At 43.3% G+C, this 15,805-nt stretch overlaps 1 protein-coding gene across 2 annotated transcripts in view; it reads left to right on the top strand.

The window, feature by feature from the left end:
- RAB31 (RAB31, member RAS oncogene family) overlaps positions 1 to 15,805 on the top strand; it is a 134,100-nt gene that overhangs the window by 52,325 nt on the left and 65,970 nt on the right. For both annotated transcript variants that reach the window (XM_045458823.1, XM_045458822.1), the window contains exons 2-3: positions 5,700 to 5,779; positions 15,066 to 15,147. In XM_045458823.1, coding sequence (XP_045314779.1) covers positions 5,700 to 5,779; positions 15,066 to 15,147 — 162 coding nt within the window. The remainder of the gene's footprint in view (positions 1 to 5,699; positions 5,780 to 15,065; positions 15,148 to 15,805) is intronic.

The following is a 15,805-nucleotide window of genomic DNA, read 5'->3' as shown; positions in this document are numbered from 1 at the left end:
TATTCCTTTGTGTCAGCTCCTGTTCTCTGTTCTGGGTGGATCTGGGGTTTTGGGCCATGGGAAGGACAGGTGGTGCCATCGGGGAGCCCTGGCCGGGATAGTGGGGACCTGACCGGCTGACACGGGGCGTGCTGGTGAGGCCGTGGGCCGGGCGCCCTATAGTCGCCAGAAATGGACGTTCTCTCCTCCATGACCTCCTCTCTTCAGTGTCGGCAACACACGCTTCCTCCCCCATCTGCCCCAAAGTGGAAGTAATAAGCATGTAACACTACCCCAAATCACTAGTGGCTACTCTCTGCATCTTCCTGTGGTTTGTCTCCACAAGGCCGTCTCAGGCGCTCAGGGAGGTGTGTCCAGTGTCCCTGAAGAGACCTTTGCTCCCCTGGGTCGGTCTCTACGATGCTTTTGACTTCGCTTACCTTTGGGGTCAAAAGGTCAAGCCATTTACCATCCCACGGTTCTCCCTGTGCTTCTCTCTTTATTTTGTTTCTCTCCATGCTTCAAATCTGGCTGGCCTCCACGGTCCTCCTAAAATCCTAACTTAGCTCCCTATCAACGTGTAAGACACTCGGGATTTTTTAGAAGTGTGCAAGGCTCAAAGGCCGAACACTTAAATAAATGGATGACTGAATAAAACAAATAAATAAATGCAAAAAAAAAAAAAAAAAAAAAACCCTTGCCATGTGGGTTCTCTCTAAACCCTAGAGACAGGTGCTGAAAGGATCATGTCCAGAGTTCACATTATAGGCAAATCATATTCTGCCCCTTTGACATTTTGGTAGGTGTGAAATTAAAGCTTAAGAGATTACTGTCTATACCACAAGTTATTTAACTTACAGTGTGTTTTTTGGGCCATTTCTGATTTTTATAAATAATACTTCAGTGAAATTTTTGTGTTTATTTATTTTTTTCTTCTTTTAACTATCTTCTTAGGAATGGAATTCCTGGGTCTGTGATTCTTGGTATTGTCTCTCATTTCCTTTCCATAGAAGGCATGTTGGCTTATAATGCTGTCACCAATGTGCGTTCCTTCTTAATTTCCAGAAAAAAAAACCCTTCCAACTCATAAAGACATCTAAAACATCCACAGGACAGTGCTTAGTGAGTTTGGAGAGGAGGAGAACGTAGGAGCATGTTGACCGTTGGGAAGAGAAGGGCAACGGTAGGGGATGGCCATTTGTTCTGGAAACACACCTTGTTTGAGTCCTATGGACTGCCTACAGAGCTGGGCTGAAGAGATTTGGAGGCCTTTTTCAGGTTCAATAAAATAACATGTCCTCAACTGATTAGTGATGTCTTCCATTAGAGCAGGATTAGCGGTGGTGCTAACGTTGCCTCGGACCTTCCCTTCTTTTTCTGGAGACGTAGGAATGCTTCCTTGAAGCCTGTTGCAATAGTCCGGGAGTGAAGCAAATGGATGCCTCGTGTTTTACGTGATAGCAGCTGCAAGTTTGTGGTTGGTGATTTCATAACTACAGATTTACGTGTGATTAATAAATGTGACAGTTCGAACAGCAGAGACTGTCATGTTAGAGTAAGTGGTGGTTCTCAGGGAATTGCATTATTAGCCCCAGAAAATATCTTTTAAGGGATGCATTTCCCTTTTAAGAAGATGGAACCCATCGCTAGGCCTCAGCCTGTGTCTGATATCAACCACACAAGTGAGAGTACAACAAAACACTGATTACCCCCAAGGGAGGATTCTACGAAACCTTATTCCTGGTTTGTGGAATCAGGACTGGTTTTATTCTAGTGCTTCTTCAGTAGCTGGTGGTATGTCCGCCTTTTATTACAGGTAAAAACCCCAGCAGGTTTATTTGGAGGACACACGATGCTACAGTGAAAGGCAGTAATGCAAGTCCTCCTTGCGAGTTCTAGAAAATGGACTTTGTGGGGAAGAAACTTCCATTTGTCAGGGAGGTTGATTTGAACCTGGTAAGAGCCTCAGGGGGATTTCACTGGAGCTCAGAAAATTAGGTTCTGACTCGACCAGCCAGCTGTGTGACTCTGAGGAAGTCACACAGCTTCCTCTTTTGCAAACCTAAGAGACTGGACAAGATGGACTATGCTAGTCTCATAGTCTTACGAAATGGAAAAATATCGGCAGAGATGAGTTTCCTTCCGTCCGTGTAAGTCCACTAAAAATAAAGTAGCCTTTGGAGAATGGTGGGCAGCCGTGGTCCCCCTCTCTCATCCTCCCTCTCTTCAGATGCCCTTCTTCCCCTGGAATGCTTTCCGCTTTTCCTGCTTTAAACTTTTATGTTATCCCATGCGACAGTCATGACTCACTGGCGTTTTCCTCTTGCGGTTGTGTGTCACCGTGCCAGCGAGGTTCCTGCAGGAAAAGGAACTCCCAAAGCCCAGTGATTCATGACACGGCCCTGTCTCCCGGCGGCAGGCTCCCTCAGCAAACCTGGAGCAGGGCCTTCCCCTGGTGGCCAGCTGGGGAACAGCTGGCCACTTCTGGAGCGTCACAAAGCCACTGGCCACAGAAGATTACTTGAAGCAGTTCTTTGTAAGAACACCGCCTTTTCTGAGACCGACTAAAACCTTGCCTATCCTTTTGTCCTTTTATTTCTTTTCCTGTCGAGGGAAATTTTGAGAGTGAGTTTGTAAAAAGAAAAGAAACACCGAGTGTGTTTGGCTGGAAAATGAACTATTCAATCTGAATTTGAGCAGGCTTGCTGCTTTAACTCTTCAGAAAAGCTGGTATTTTAAGCCCGAGTTATCAGTAGAAGAGGATGAGTTGAAAGGAATCAATCATTTCCAGATGGCTGTTGAGTTTTTTCATCCTCAAGGGCATTTTGAGGGTTCGCCTTGCAGGATCATGGGGGCTGTTGGGGATCTGGAGCTGGTTGTTTTGAGCAGGGCCCTTGGGTAAAGTGAAAGGGTCGACACCCAAAACGGGCTTTCTAGAGCAGAGTCCTCACTGTGACATGCACAGTCTCGCCAAAGCCCTCTAGGCCGAGGGCCAGTCACAGAGAGTAAGTGCCACGGTGGTTACAGGGGGTAGGGCCTCTGGGGGCCGGCGAAAACTGGAGGTATTCCAGAGGGGTGGTTTTTCCTCAGCTTGGAAGCAGGGTGAGCTTGGGTGTAAGCCAAAAGCACACCAAAGAAGGCCTAATCGGGGCAAAACTCGGGAGGGGCGGATTTGTCTCCTGAGCCCGGGGCAGAGCAGTCCTGCGCACCTGGGTGTGCGGGTACCCCCTCCGCCAGGCACCTCTCCCGGCTGTGGGAGGACCAGCGAAGAGCCGGAGAAAGAGGATTCCTACACTGTGATCGAGAGATGCTAGAGAGGGAGGGGACAGGCGCTCGCATCAATCTGCCTCCCCGCCATGGGTGGGGTGCATAGACGGCAGAGATGAATCCTTTGGCATTCCTTGTGAGATAATAAACCTGAGACCTGTCTCTGCGGGGTGGAGGAGTTCTGACTGTGAGCTTGGGGACATAAAGTATGTAAAAATACAGATCAGCGTGGTCAGCGGTAGCCATCTACCCGGCTGTTTGCAGAGAGCAGTTCGCCTCGTGAGACTTTCAAGGGCAGGGCAGCACCACCCCTGGCTTTTCAGTTTCTCTGGGGTTGCATGGGCCGAAGGGACTGCAAGATCCCCTCCTCCACGGGGCAGGGGGGTGGGGCAGAGGGTGGTTAAAAGCAACGGAGATGAAAACAACTGAGTGGAGTTGTGGGTTTTGGGGAACTGTGAGGCATGTTAGCCGGAATCCATGCGGAAGGCTCAGCTCAGAAATAGCAGCGGCATATTGATCTGGAATCCGAGGAGCTGATGTTTTAATTCTGTCGCCACCTCTCTGAACTCTGCGCATCGCTGTGCATGCTGCCGATAAGCGGCTTTGGGGCTTTTTTTCAGTATGGCTCATAACCAGTGAAGGCCACTCTCACTAGGATAGGACACCTTTGGGACAGTGATCTTCTGATGAGTGTCACAGGCTGGGGCCCCTCTTGCTCTATGTTGGCTGGAATTGTCCCCTAAGCACGGGGGGGTGAGGAATAAAAATAACTCAGCTTTCCAGCTGGTATTTCAGATCTCACTTCACATCACAGTGTAAGGAAAAGCACGTTTTCCCAAGTTTCAGCATTTCCTCCTGGATCTTTAGGCTTTCAAATCTACACCTTTAATAGAGGAGAACCATACCGCTATTTGTTCTTCTTGGGCTATGTCTTGTTGCCCGTTCACTTATAGACCTCAAAATGTCCCCATGATCTTTCAGATAAGCAACGTGTTGAGGAGGCCTTCTCTGTGTCAGTAGTCTGTGAATCTGGCGTCTTTGTGCCTTGCCACCCCTCTCAGAAGAGCAGTGACCTGCAGCTGAGGCCAGTTGCTTTGTTCTAGTATGTTCTACTTTCTGGGCAATCTCGGATTTTACCTTATACCTCTTCCTTTGAAATTTCCACTTCTACCATCGTATTGTTAATCTCTAAGGTCAGTCTTACTCTCTGAATAATCTTCTGAAATAGTATCCTACTCTTTTTTTGTGTGGGTATAAACATCTGGTCTTTCTTAGCTGAGCGTTTATTTTTAAAAGATTAAAATGTGCGCTGAAAGGTCTGTTTGCACTGGGGTTTGTAGACTGGTGCAACATGGCTTTTAGTTGGGTGGCTCCAAGTATCAGGATCTGTAGGATTTTCCTCTTACCCAGAGGGGACTCCTCACCTCTTCTGTCTGGGCTCACAAAGGGCAACGGGGGTCGCAAGCTCCCAAGCCCAGCCCTGTCTGATACAGATTTACTGGAGACCCAGCTCCCACCTCCTCCTGGGGTTCAGGAGGGTCTGGCCTCTGGTTTTGTGGCCAGGGGCACCAAGGGTATGTTTTTGTGCAGCCTTTCAGCTGATGCTGTTTTCAGCCTTGTCCTCCAGTTCCTGATTCCTTCAGGGATTCTGTGGCATGAATTGTCTTGCTTCTCAGTGGCTCTCCTCCCTGGTGGCCCTGAGGGCTCCAGCTGCTTCTTTCGCAGTGACCACTTGGCCACGTGCTTCTGGTTGACGTCACTTGTCTGGTGTTGTCTCGTCTCCAGATTTGTTTGACCTTGTGAATTTGTACCTTTTATTCCTTAAACCATTTGACAAGGGTTTTGGAGGGAGTGGATATAAATGCATGTGTTCCATTTCCAGTGTATAATAGACCTCTATCCTAAACAGCTTTAAAGAATTATTTAACAGGGAAAGCACTGAGATGAGACCTTTATATAATTAAGCAAAATCGGAGGTTACTATGCAGCCATCAGATTCTGAAGAAAAAGTGCTAGAAATGCAGAAATTAGCATTCATAGGTCTTACAGGGTGATACCCAGAAAAATAGATTACATAGTTTTCGAGTGTTAAGGTTTCAAACAAAATCAGTTCTATCTCTACCAAAACAATGTGTTGTGTTTGCCATACTTCTCCAGGCCCTTTCAAACATGTTCAAATTTCTGGAAATACATATATTGTAACCATGCCAATTCTAGGTTAATTATTAACCTAGGGGACGTGTTTCTAAAGCTTATTTTTACCATACTTCTTTTCTTTCTATGAAAGCAATACAGTTTCATTGTGGAAAATACTGGTAAGAAACAGAGGAGAGTATCCTCCCCTACTCCCACCAACCAGAAATAGCCTTTCCTGCCCTCTGGTTCTAGGTGTATTATACTAGGTTAGAACTGATACCCTTGGTCTTCATGGCTCTGTCCTCATTCTTTTCCAGGACACCGGGGTTGGGAAATCAAGCATTGTGTGTCGATTTGTACAGGATCACTTTGACCACAACATCAGCCCGACCATTGGGTAAGTTCCCGTATGTTCTTCTCTTTCACATTTCTTCCCTTCAAAAGCACTTGGAGAGGTCACTTTGTGCCTGAGCCTGCAAGCTGGTGCAACATGACTTTGAGCCGGGGCAGGGAGTTTCCAAGTATCCAGATCTGCAGAATCTGAAAGCAGTTTGCATCCCAGCCAGTGAGAATCAATCCCAACTGTAAAGGCTTTGAAGGAAATGCAGGGACTTTTAGGCAATGTGTCTTGCCTCGCTGTCCCTGTCAGTAATTCTTTTTTCCTAGCCAACCGTCCTCTTAGGCTGCAGCCTAAAACCATCTACTTCATCTCCAAGAGCATTACTCTGCAAATCATGCCAGCTTTATTTTGAGATGGAAGAGGAGACACAAGACAAATCCCCAGAGGTCCTGCTCTAGGTACCCTGCCAATAAACCTGGAAACACTGTCTGCTCACACAGCACAGCTGTCCATGCAGTCCGTGGGGCAGATTGATTTTCTTTTCTGGATTAATCAAGTGTCATTCTTATGCTTGGGGAGGGGAGGTGGATTATTCACTTCTGAGACCCCAACCTTGGACTATGGGAGCATTTTCCTATTCCATTTTCCCCTTCCCTACAGACGCTTTTGCCAGATGTGCTTGGCTGGGCCGTTTTGCAGGTGCTTGGTTTTTCATTCTCTTAGAACTTGGCCTCGCTGATTTTTCTCCCTGAACATATCATGCTCTTTGCGGAGAGCAAAGGTTTTATTTTCTCTTCAAGGGAAATGTGTGTTTCTATATTTTAGCAAGGATTGACGAGGACAGGAGTGGTTGTCTCTATCACTTGTAAGTGGAGAAGCTCCAGCGGTTGGTTGATAGGCCAGTGGTTGGAGTGGGGTAGGTGAGAAAATCCACTGCCTTTTGCAATTTAAAAATGGCTTAAAGAAACACGTTCACAAATATATGCGTCAAGACCTGTGACGGCAAGCTAAGAAGTTAGCTGTGCCTGGTTTATGGATGCTGGTAGAGGACACACGACTCCCGGATCAGACACGGGGAAAGTAGCAGTTGTTGGAATATTATCAATTTGTTGGTTCTCCGAGCACTAGTCCTGTAGTGTAACGCGAAGAGGGTCAGATGACGCCCTACATGCAGTAGGTTGAGTCACAAGAGAGGACCCCCAAGTGTACAGATCCATAATAGGATCTTTCGTAATAGGCGGTAACCATGTCTGTGCTTCGCTCCAGAGGGAGACCTTATTTCTCCCCTCCAAGGCTATTTGCTATACAAACATCCTTGAAAACACAGTCTGGAAAAAAGACTGGGCCTCTGCTTGCACAATGTGGACAATGGTAGAGATCCGTGGGAGTTGTCTCCCGACATAGGCACTTCCATAGATCGGGGACAGTTCTATAGAGGAAATTCTTTTTATTCTTCTCTGTGATGTACTTTACAAAAAAAAATTTTTTTTAATGTTTATTTATTTTTGAGAGAGCAGGGGAGGGGCAGAGAGACAGGGAGACACAGAGTCTGAAGCAGGCTTCAGGCTCTGAGCTGTCAGCATAGAACCTGACGTGGGGCTCCGAACTCACGAACCACAAGATCATGACCTGAGCTGAAGTCGGACAGTTAACCGACTGAGCCACCCAGGTGCCCTGTGATATACTTTTATTCTAATTAATTTTCCAGTTTTGTGTGTTTAATAAAAGCCAAACCCCTGAGAGTGATTGACTCTGAGTGTGGTTTTGGAAGATGGAGGAGACTCTCACCTTTTACTTTTTAAACTTAAAAAAAGTCATTTTTAATAACCAATCTGTATTCCTTTTGTAATGATTTTTCTAAATAAAAAGGCAGTGCATGTTCTTACCATAAATTATGGTAAATACACAAGTGCTCAGCATGACTTTTACACATAGGTGTAAGCATCCTTGTGCCTCTAGTAGGCATATCATTTTGGTCATAGCATCTTGGTCAAAGCAAGTCATAACGCCAGCCCAGATTGAAGGCACAAGAAATAAATTCCACCGCCTGGTGGGAGGGGCGGCATTCAGAGGGAGAGCGGTATGGATCATTGGTAGCCGTTGTGGAGATAACCAGTCAAACCCTGTTAACTCTGCTTTGTCTAATAAATATATTGTGGTGGTTTGGGGTTTTTAAAAAAAGTACGTATTGTGTGGAAATTCTGTACTTAATGGTCATTTTTTTTTTCTGTAAACCTAATACTTCTCTAAAAAAAATAGTCCATTAACTAAAAAATCATGCCTTCATTCCTCAAATTATAATGCTCATTATGAAAAATTCAGACCATCCATAAATATGGAAAACAGAAAGTGACACTAGAGGATTTTACTAGCTCTCTGATCCCATTTTCTTCATTAACATTATCATTAGAGTCCAAAGTGCATGTTAAACATACTTCCTGTATTTTCTGTGTATATGCAGGTATACAGATACATAATTTCTAAAGCCAAAAATGTCAACGCATTCTACCTGACACACCACAGCATACATTTTTTTATCCTCTAAGTCTGCCTTATTTTTCTTTCATGAACACAGATTTCTTGAAAGACCATAAATGGAACACTTTGCATACTGTCTGTGCATTTCCTTGACAAAGTCAAGATTAAAGCCTAATTTTTCAATTTATAAAAGTTTATGTTCATTCTAAGAAAACCCCCAGAATTTATAAAAATTGGAATCATAGTATACATATGGTTTTAATCCAGTTTTCTACTTAATATATTTTGGACATTTTCTTATAATACCAAATAATCTTCAGAAATATGATGTAAATACTATTTTCTCTGATTATAAAAGTATCATATACTCGTCCTAAAAAACAGAAAATGAAGAAAACTGTGAAGAAAATATAAAAACCACCCAGAGGGGCACCTGGGTGGCTCAGTCGATTAAGTGTCCAACTTCGGCTCAGATCATGATCTCATGGTTCGTGGGTTCAAGCCCCTCTGTCAGCACAGAGCCTGGAGCCTGTTTCGGATTCTGTGTCTCCCTCTCTCTCTGCTCGCACTCTGTCTCTCTCAAAAATAAATAAACATTAAAAAAATTTAAAAGCCACCCATAATCAGCTGGTATATTTTCTTCCAGTCTTTTTGCTATGTGTATATAAAATCTTTTTTTTAATTCAACATTATATTGTGAATTCCATGTTATTAAATGGTCTTTAAAAACAAGGATTTCCCCCGCCTCGGTGTTAGGAATATAGAATTGACATACATCGTTGTATAACAAAGCAAGGATTTATAATGGCTGTATTTTCCATTAAAGCCATTTAGGTTATTTATAATTTTGTTTTACCTTTTAGATAATGTATGATGTACGTCCTGGGGCATAAATACTTGCATGCACCTCTGATTATTTCATTAGGTTACATTCATAGCAGTGGAACAATTTAGTCAAAGAATAAGAACATATTGAAGGCTCCTGATGGATATTGCCAAATTGTTTTTCAGAAAGGTTGTCCTTATTTTTCTGTATACTTACCAGCTTTAGGTCTTACTTAAAAGATATCTATCTCTATCTCTATCTCTAGAGATATCTATCTCTATCTCTATCTCTATCTCTAGAGATATCTATATCTATCTACATAGAGATATCTCAATCTATCTATATAAATCTACAAGCACTTACCACTACATTTATGGAGAAATTTTAAGGTGTGAGAAAATGCGTAAGCTTTAAGTTTAGAGGAAAATAATGGAATTCAGGATGATCTCTATCTCTATCTCTATCTCTATCTCTATCTCTAGAGATATATATAGAGATCTCTATCTCTATCTCTATCTCTAGAGATATATAGAGATCTCTATCTCTATCTCTATCTCTAGAGATATATATAGAGATCTCTATCTCTATCTCTATCTCTAGAGATATATAGAGATCTCTATCTCTATCTCTAGAGATATATAGAGATCTCTATCTCTATCTCTAGAAATATATAGAGATCTCTATCTCTATCTCTATCTCTAGAGATATATAGAGATAGAGATAGAGATAGAGATAGAGATAGAGATAGAGATCATCCTGAATTCCATTATTTTCCTCTAAACTTAAAGCTTACGCATTTTCTCATACCTTAAAATTTCTCCATAAATGTAGTGGTAAGTGCTTGTAGCATTCAATTATGTGCTGATCTGCTTTCTTTCTACTTCATCCTTCACTTTTCCTCTGGAGTCAAGATTGAGATGGGCTCTTCCAGTATTAATCTGTTGTCCTTACCTGATGCCGTTCAATTCCCCAGTTTAAAAACCCACTCAAAATGTATCCTCTCCTCTGGGATTTTGAGAAAATGTTCCCAAACTCCAGCTTCAGACAAATAAAGTTAGCAAAGAACATACACATTTCTTGGAAGATGTTCTATATAGGTCGCGGTGCTTAGCCTGCAGCTGGTGGGTTTGGTGTGCTGAGAACCTGGCTTTTAGATGCGTTTTGTTTAGCTGCACAGTGCTTTAAAATTTTTAAGCCAATAGCGAAGAATTGGGAGATTTTTACATAATAAACTTGCATTTCTGGCTTCTCTTAAAAAAATCTGTAGACTTGGCGTAGACATGCTCACATGGCAGGAGCCAGCTGGACCCCAGCCGCAGGCGCTCCGTGTGAGTGGGCGGGCTCTCTCCTTTCCTTGTCGCTGCCGCTGTTTATCATCACTATTATTTTTATCAGTATTACGTTTACACCTAGCCCTCGTGGCTCATTTATATGGTTGCTACCTGGTCCCATAGACGCTTCAGTTCATGCCCGACTCAGGGCCTGATTTTTCACAGTAATGTCGCTGGCCCTAAGAATCAGAGCAACGCAGTGACTTGTTTGGGCACGTACAGCCAGTGAATAGCGGACAAAGGACTCAGACCCAGTGAGTCCACTTTCAAACTCCACCTTGTTCTTCCCGCTGTGGTCAAACTACCGCTGGGGAAAGGCTACAAAATGCCATTGTGTCAGCAATGGAAAGCACTCATTCGTATGGTCTCTTGTGACTCACAATGAAAAATCTTGGCTTTGCTATTCAAGCAGATTGTGTTGACATCTTGAACATATATGTGTGTGTGTGTGTGTGTGTGTGTGTGTGTGTGTGTGTATCTCCCTTTCTGTTTCGACTTTTACAAGGTAATTGTGTGAATTCTCTGCCAGATTTTGGTTCCCACAGATAACGAAGTCAGTTCAGCATTGCCAACGCTCCCCCCTCGACCACTCTGAAAGATAATCTATAGAGACGAAAAGATGCCTGGGGTTCGTAAGATTGAATGCTAGCAAAGAAGCTGTTAAGAAAAACCCTGAATAACCCAAGGAGCAAGGATTGTGAGCTGTAATTTCAAATATTGGAAGACTGTTCTCATGGCAGGAAATGAGGAGCAGAGAGGGGTGTATACCTGTGCATTTGTGTGTATGTGTGTGTGTTTATGTATATATGTGGTAGGCATTACGACTCTACTAAAGCTGTTCTGCACAGATTTACTGAACATCAAGGGGGAATTTCACAGATGTCATTCCCACATTTGATCCTACAACAGCCTTCTAGATCATGCAAAGTAGATATTGGTTCTGTTTCTCAGATGAGGAAACTGAGGGGCTTTCTAAGTGCTCATTCCACCTCGCTGGCAGTGAGGACAGTCCTCTGCATTCTGTTCCTGACTGTGCTGATAGACTCTTGACCATGGACAAGGCAGTCTTTTGGGGCTCAGATTCCACCCCCCCTCTTATCTGTAGAATGAAAGGGTCAGCCTGGATATTTCATGTTTTTTCCATTTCTAAAAGTCTCTGATTCTAAGATTTTATTAAAAAAAATTTTTTTAGTAACATTTATCCATTTTACAGAGAGCTTGAACAGGAGGAGGGCAGAGAGAAAGGGAGGCACAGAATCCAAAGCAGGCTCCAGGCTCTGAGCTATCAGCACAGAGCCCAACACAGGGCCCAAACCCACAAGCGCAAGATTGTGACCTGAGCCGAAGTTGGACACTCAACAGACTGAGCCCCTTGGGTGCTCCTCTGTTTCTAAGATTTTATTTTATTTTATTTTATTTTATTTATTTAAAAAAATTTTTTTAATATTTATTTTTGAGAGAGACAGTGTGAGCGGGGGAGGGGCAGAGAGAAAGGGAGGCAGAATCCAGGCTCCAGGCTCTGAGCTGTCAGCACAGAGCCTGACACGGGGCTTGAACCCACAAACGGTGAGATCATGACCTGAGCCCAAGTCAGACGCTTAACCGACTGAGCCACCAGGCGCCCCTGTTTTTAAGATTTTAAAGGCATGAACTTAGTTTTCTAAGCCTGAAAACTTTTTAAGGGCAGGGTTGATGTATTATTTATCCTAGTGCCTAGAATATATTGAGGAATGAATGAAAATCTGGCTTACATCAGAGCTAAAACAAAACCAAGGGTGTTTATGGAAAGAATTTCTAAACAAAGTTAAAGGGTGAAGGTTAAGCCAGAAAAAAATATTATTTAAAATATACTATTATAAGAGGTAAGCATAAAGTACTCAAAAAGTGAATAAGAAAAGGGTGAACATCCCAACTGAGAAGTGGGGAAAGGTCACGAGCTAAATATTTACAAAAGAAAAATACAAATGAGCAATAAACACTAAAATGACGTTCAAAATAATAAGCATAGTAAAAATGGGAATGATGTATCATTTTCTCCCAATCATGCTGGGAAAGACTTGAAAGATGAGGATTGGCTGGGGAGAAGGTCATCTTCTACGTGGTCATGGGTGTGTAGGCTGGTCTCACCCACAGGGTGTCATGTCTGTTTCTGAGATTAAATCTAAGGAAAGAGTTGTATAAGGACACAAAGATGTAAGTAAAGGTATTTATTTAATCATTGTCATATCATGGAAAATAGGTGACGAAAATTACCTTCAGTGGGGGTAGTGGATAAAGCCATAACATGGTGTAAAATATTTAGTCATTTTAGGGGTGCCTGGGTGGCTCAATTTGGTTGAGCCTTCGACTTGAACTCAGGTCATGATCTCACAGTTTGTGAGGTTGAGCCCCACAACCGGGCTCTCCGCTGTCATCTCAGAGCCTGCTTTGGATCCTCGGTCCCCTCCCTCTCTGCACCTCTCCTGTTCCCTGTCTCAAAAATAAATATTAAAAAAAAAAGAAGATGGGGCGCCTGGGTGGCGCAGTTGGTTAAGCGTCCGACTTCAGCCAGGTCACGATCTCGCGGTCCGTGAGTTCGAGCCCCGCGTCGGGCTCTGGGCTGATGGCTCAGAGCCTGGAGCCTGTTTCCAATTCTGTGTCTCCCTCTCTCTCTGCCCTTCCCCCATTCATGCTGTGTCTCTCTCTGTCCCAAAAATAAATAAACGTTGAAAAAAAAAAAATTTAAAAAAAAAAAAAAAAAAGAAGAAGAATATTTTGTCATTTTAGATAATGATGTTGATCCATATTCACAGAAATGGAAAGGGGTCTATGATACATAGAGTGGAGGGGAAATAAAATGTATTCAGAGTATGATCAATTATGGAGTAAACATTGTATAAAAATAATTTGGATGTGTACCAACTTACTAGCTGATTGTGGCTAGGTGCTGAGATGGCAGTTGATTTCTGTTTCCTCCTTTGCTTTCATTTTTCGAGTTTCTTTTTTGTGATGTACATACACTGCTTTTATAATGGGAAAAGTAACAAAGGTATTTCCATTTTTTAAATATGTTTACTCCTATCAGTAGTCCTTGCATATTTTAAGCACTTTATAAGAGAAGACCTCATGGGACAGTTGTGGTTTTGGTAAGATTGGGTCACATCACTTAGAAAAATACTTAGAATTTCCATTTAGTGCGATCGTAGGTTGATGAATAGAACTGTTAACTTCTGGCGTGTGTGTGTGTGTGTGTGTGTGTGTGTGTGTGTGTGTGTGTGTATTGTGGGGGTCGTGTGGGAATTGCAGGGACATACACTTTTCTGCCTGGGACACGTGTAGTTTGCCTCGTAGTCCTGGGGAAAAGTAGGAGAAGTTGAGGAGACCTGACTGGCAGGGGGGCTGAGTGGTGCAGGGCTGAAGTGCATCCTGGATACGGTGGTCGGGTGGGCCATGGGACGCAAGAGAAGACAGCCTAACACCTTAACCCTAAAAACTCTACTGTGCCTCTCCTGGGAATAAGAACATAATGAGGACACCGGTATCACACCTGGTGTGATAAATGAATTAATTTTGATTTAATGATAACATATGACAGATAGTCTAAATATAAATGTTTCCAATTGTCCTAAAAATGTCTTTCAAAGCTATTTCCCTCCTAATTCCAGATCCAGCCAAGAGGCATTTGGTTGCTTTATCTCTTTGTGTTCTCTGAAGCTAGATGGTAGAACAATCTCCCTGCCTTTTGTTCTGTTTGCTTTTCATGACTTATTGAAGCATTCAGGCTGGTTGTAGAATGCTTGTAGAATTCTTGTACAGTGCTCCGCATCCTGGATTTGCCTGATTTGTTTCTTCCTGATTAAATTCGGGTTAAATGGTTTTGGCCGGAATGCTGCACAGGTGATGTGTTCATCACGTCAGGAGGTTATCACGTCTGGTTGCCCCACTGTTGGGGATACTCGTTAGTTTTTGATGAAGGGGGAACTTTATCTCACAGAAAAAAAGTCAAGGGCGTAAACTTTCCACGTATTGGATCTTTACATCTTTCATGAACATGAAGGAAAAGTTTATTAACAAGAAGTACACAAAAGAAAGTATCAAGTGTTTCATTATCTACTGAGAGTTTCAAATCCTTCCTTTTTCTTTCTTTTAATGGAGAAAACATATATATTTGGTAAGCCACCAGCCTTTATCCCTGCGTGTATAGAAGCAGGGTGGGAATGAGATACCGTATTTTATTAGTTGTAGCTAGTGTTGGATGCATAGCATAGTTGAATATATAAGGCGATTTTCTGTTTGCGCCATTGCAAGGCCCAAAGTGTGACTTGCCCAAATATTAGATGCCCTTGTCACTCTTCATTGTTGTGATGATAAGTTTTTAAAATCTGAGGTTTTATTTTTTTTCCTGAGATTTGGGGCATATTATCTTAGAACAATTGGACATATTATCTTAAGACAATGTTTTTGGAAACACAGCGATTTGAATGCATTCTTTGCTTTTTTAAAGAAGTTTTCCTTCCCTAACCTAAACCTTCAGCTGGACTAACAGAAAATGTAGAATTTGGGGGCAGGGGTGGGTGATAAGACTCTAACAGCCCTTCTTTCCTCTTAGTGGCCCCAGGAGGGAGCTTATGAGGTCTTGCTGAGGCAAGATTAACTTGTCTGAACCAGGAGCCTTTGTGCAGATTGTAAGGGCACCTGGTAACGTGGAGATGTTGATTCTCTTTTTCAGGGCATCTTTTATGACCAAAACTGTGCCTTGTGGAAATGAGCTTCATAAGTTCCTCATCTGGGACACTGCTGGGCAGGAACGGGTAAGTGTACGTGGTCGTTGGCTTTCTAGGGAAAATACTGAGCCTGGTTCCTGAAGGTTTATTTGTATTTGGCAAGATTCTTGGTTGCAAGCGACCAGGAACCCAGCTTCTGTGATTTAATCAAAAAAGGAAATGTGCTTTTCCACTGTGAAAAAGATGTATGGGGGTGGCTCTCTTGAGGTAGGGCTGAGTTCAAGTCCTCCAAATGTATTGTCGGAGGCACCCAACTCCATTCATATTTCTTTGCTTGCTTACCTCTAGACTGGCTTCATTTTGAGGCAGACTCACCTCCTTTCCTTCCCCAAGGGTGGCCAGGATGGCTCCGTCGGTGACTCCACGCCTGTATTCTGCCACCTGAGCAGTCCCACAAAGGACAGTACCTCTTTTCCGCGAGTTGCACCCCATGTTTCAGTGCCTGTGGGTTCTCATGGGCCGGGTTTGGGTCACGTGTTCCACTCTTGAACTTGACGCTGTGTAGCAGCATTTAAGGGATATTTGGCGCTCCTATTTGTAGAGCCAGGTAATACATTTACCCCTAGAGGTAGGACTGCCATCAGCCCCACCTGAGCCACACTGGTTGGAAGTCTAGTAGGCTTAGTTACCCAAGGAAAATCTGGGTCCCTTTACTGCACAACGGGCCAATGGACATCGGTTTACT

Source organism: Leopardus geoffroyi, chromosome D3 (genome assembly GCF_018350155.1).
Source record: "Leopardus geoffroyi isolate Oge1 chromosome D3, O.geoffroyi_Oge1_pat1.0, whole genome shotgun sequence".
Taxonomy (NCBI): domain Eukaryota; kingdom Metazoa; phylum Chordata; class Mammalia; order Carnivora; family Felidae; genus Leopardus; species Leopardus geoffroyi.
The sequence above is the reverse complement of the archived record's forward strand: the minus strand, read 5'-3'. Positions and strand labels throughout refer to the sequence as shown.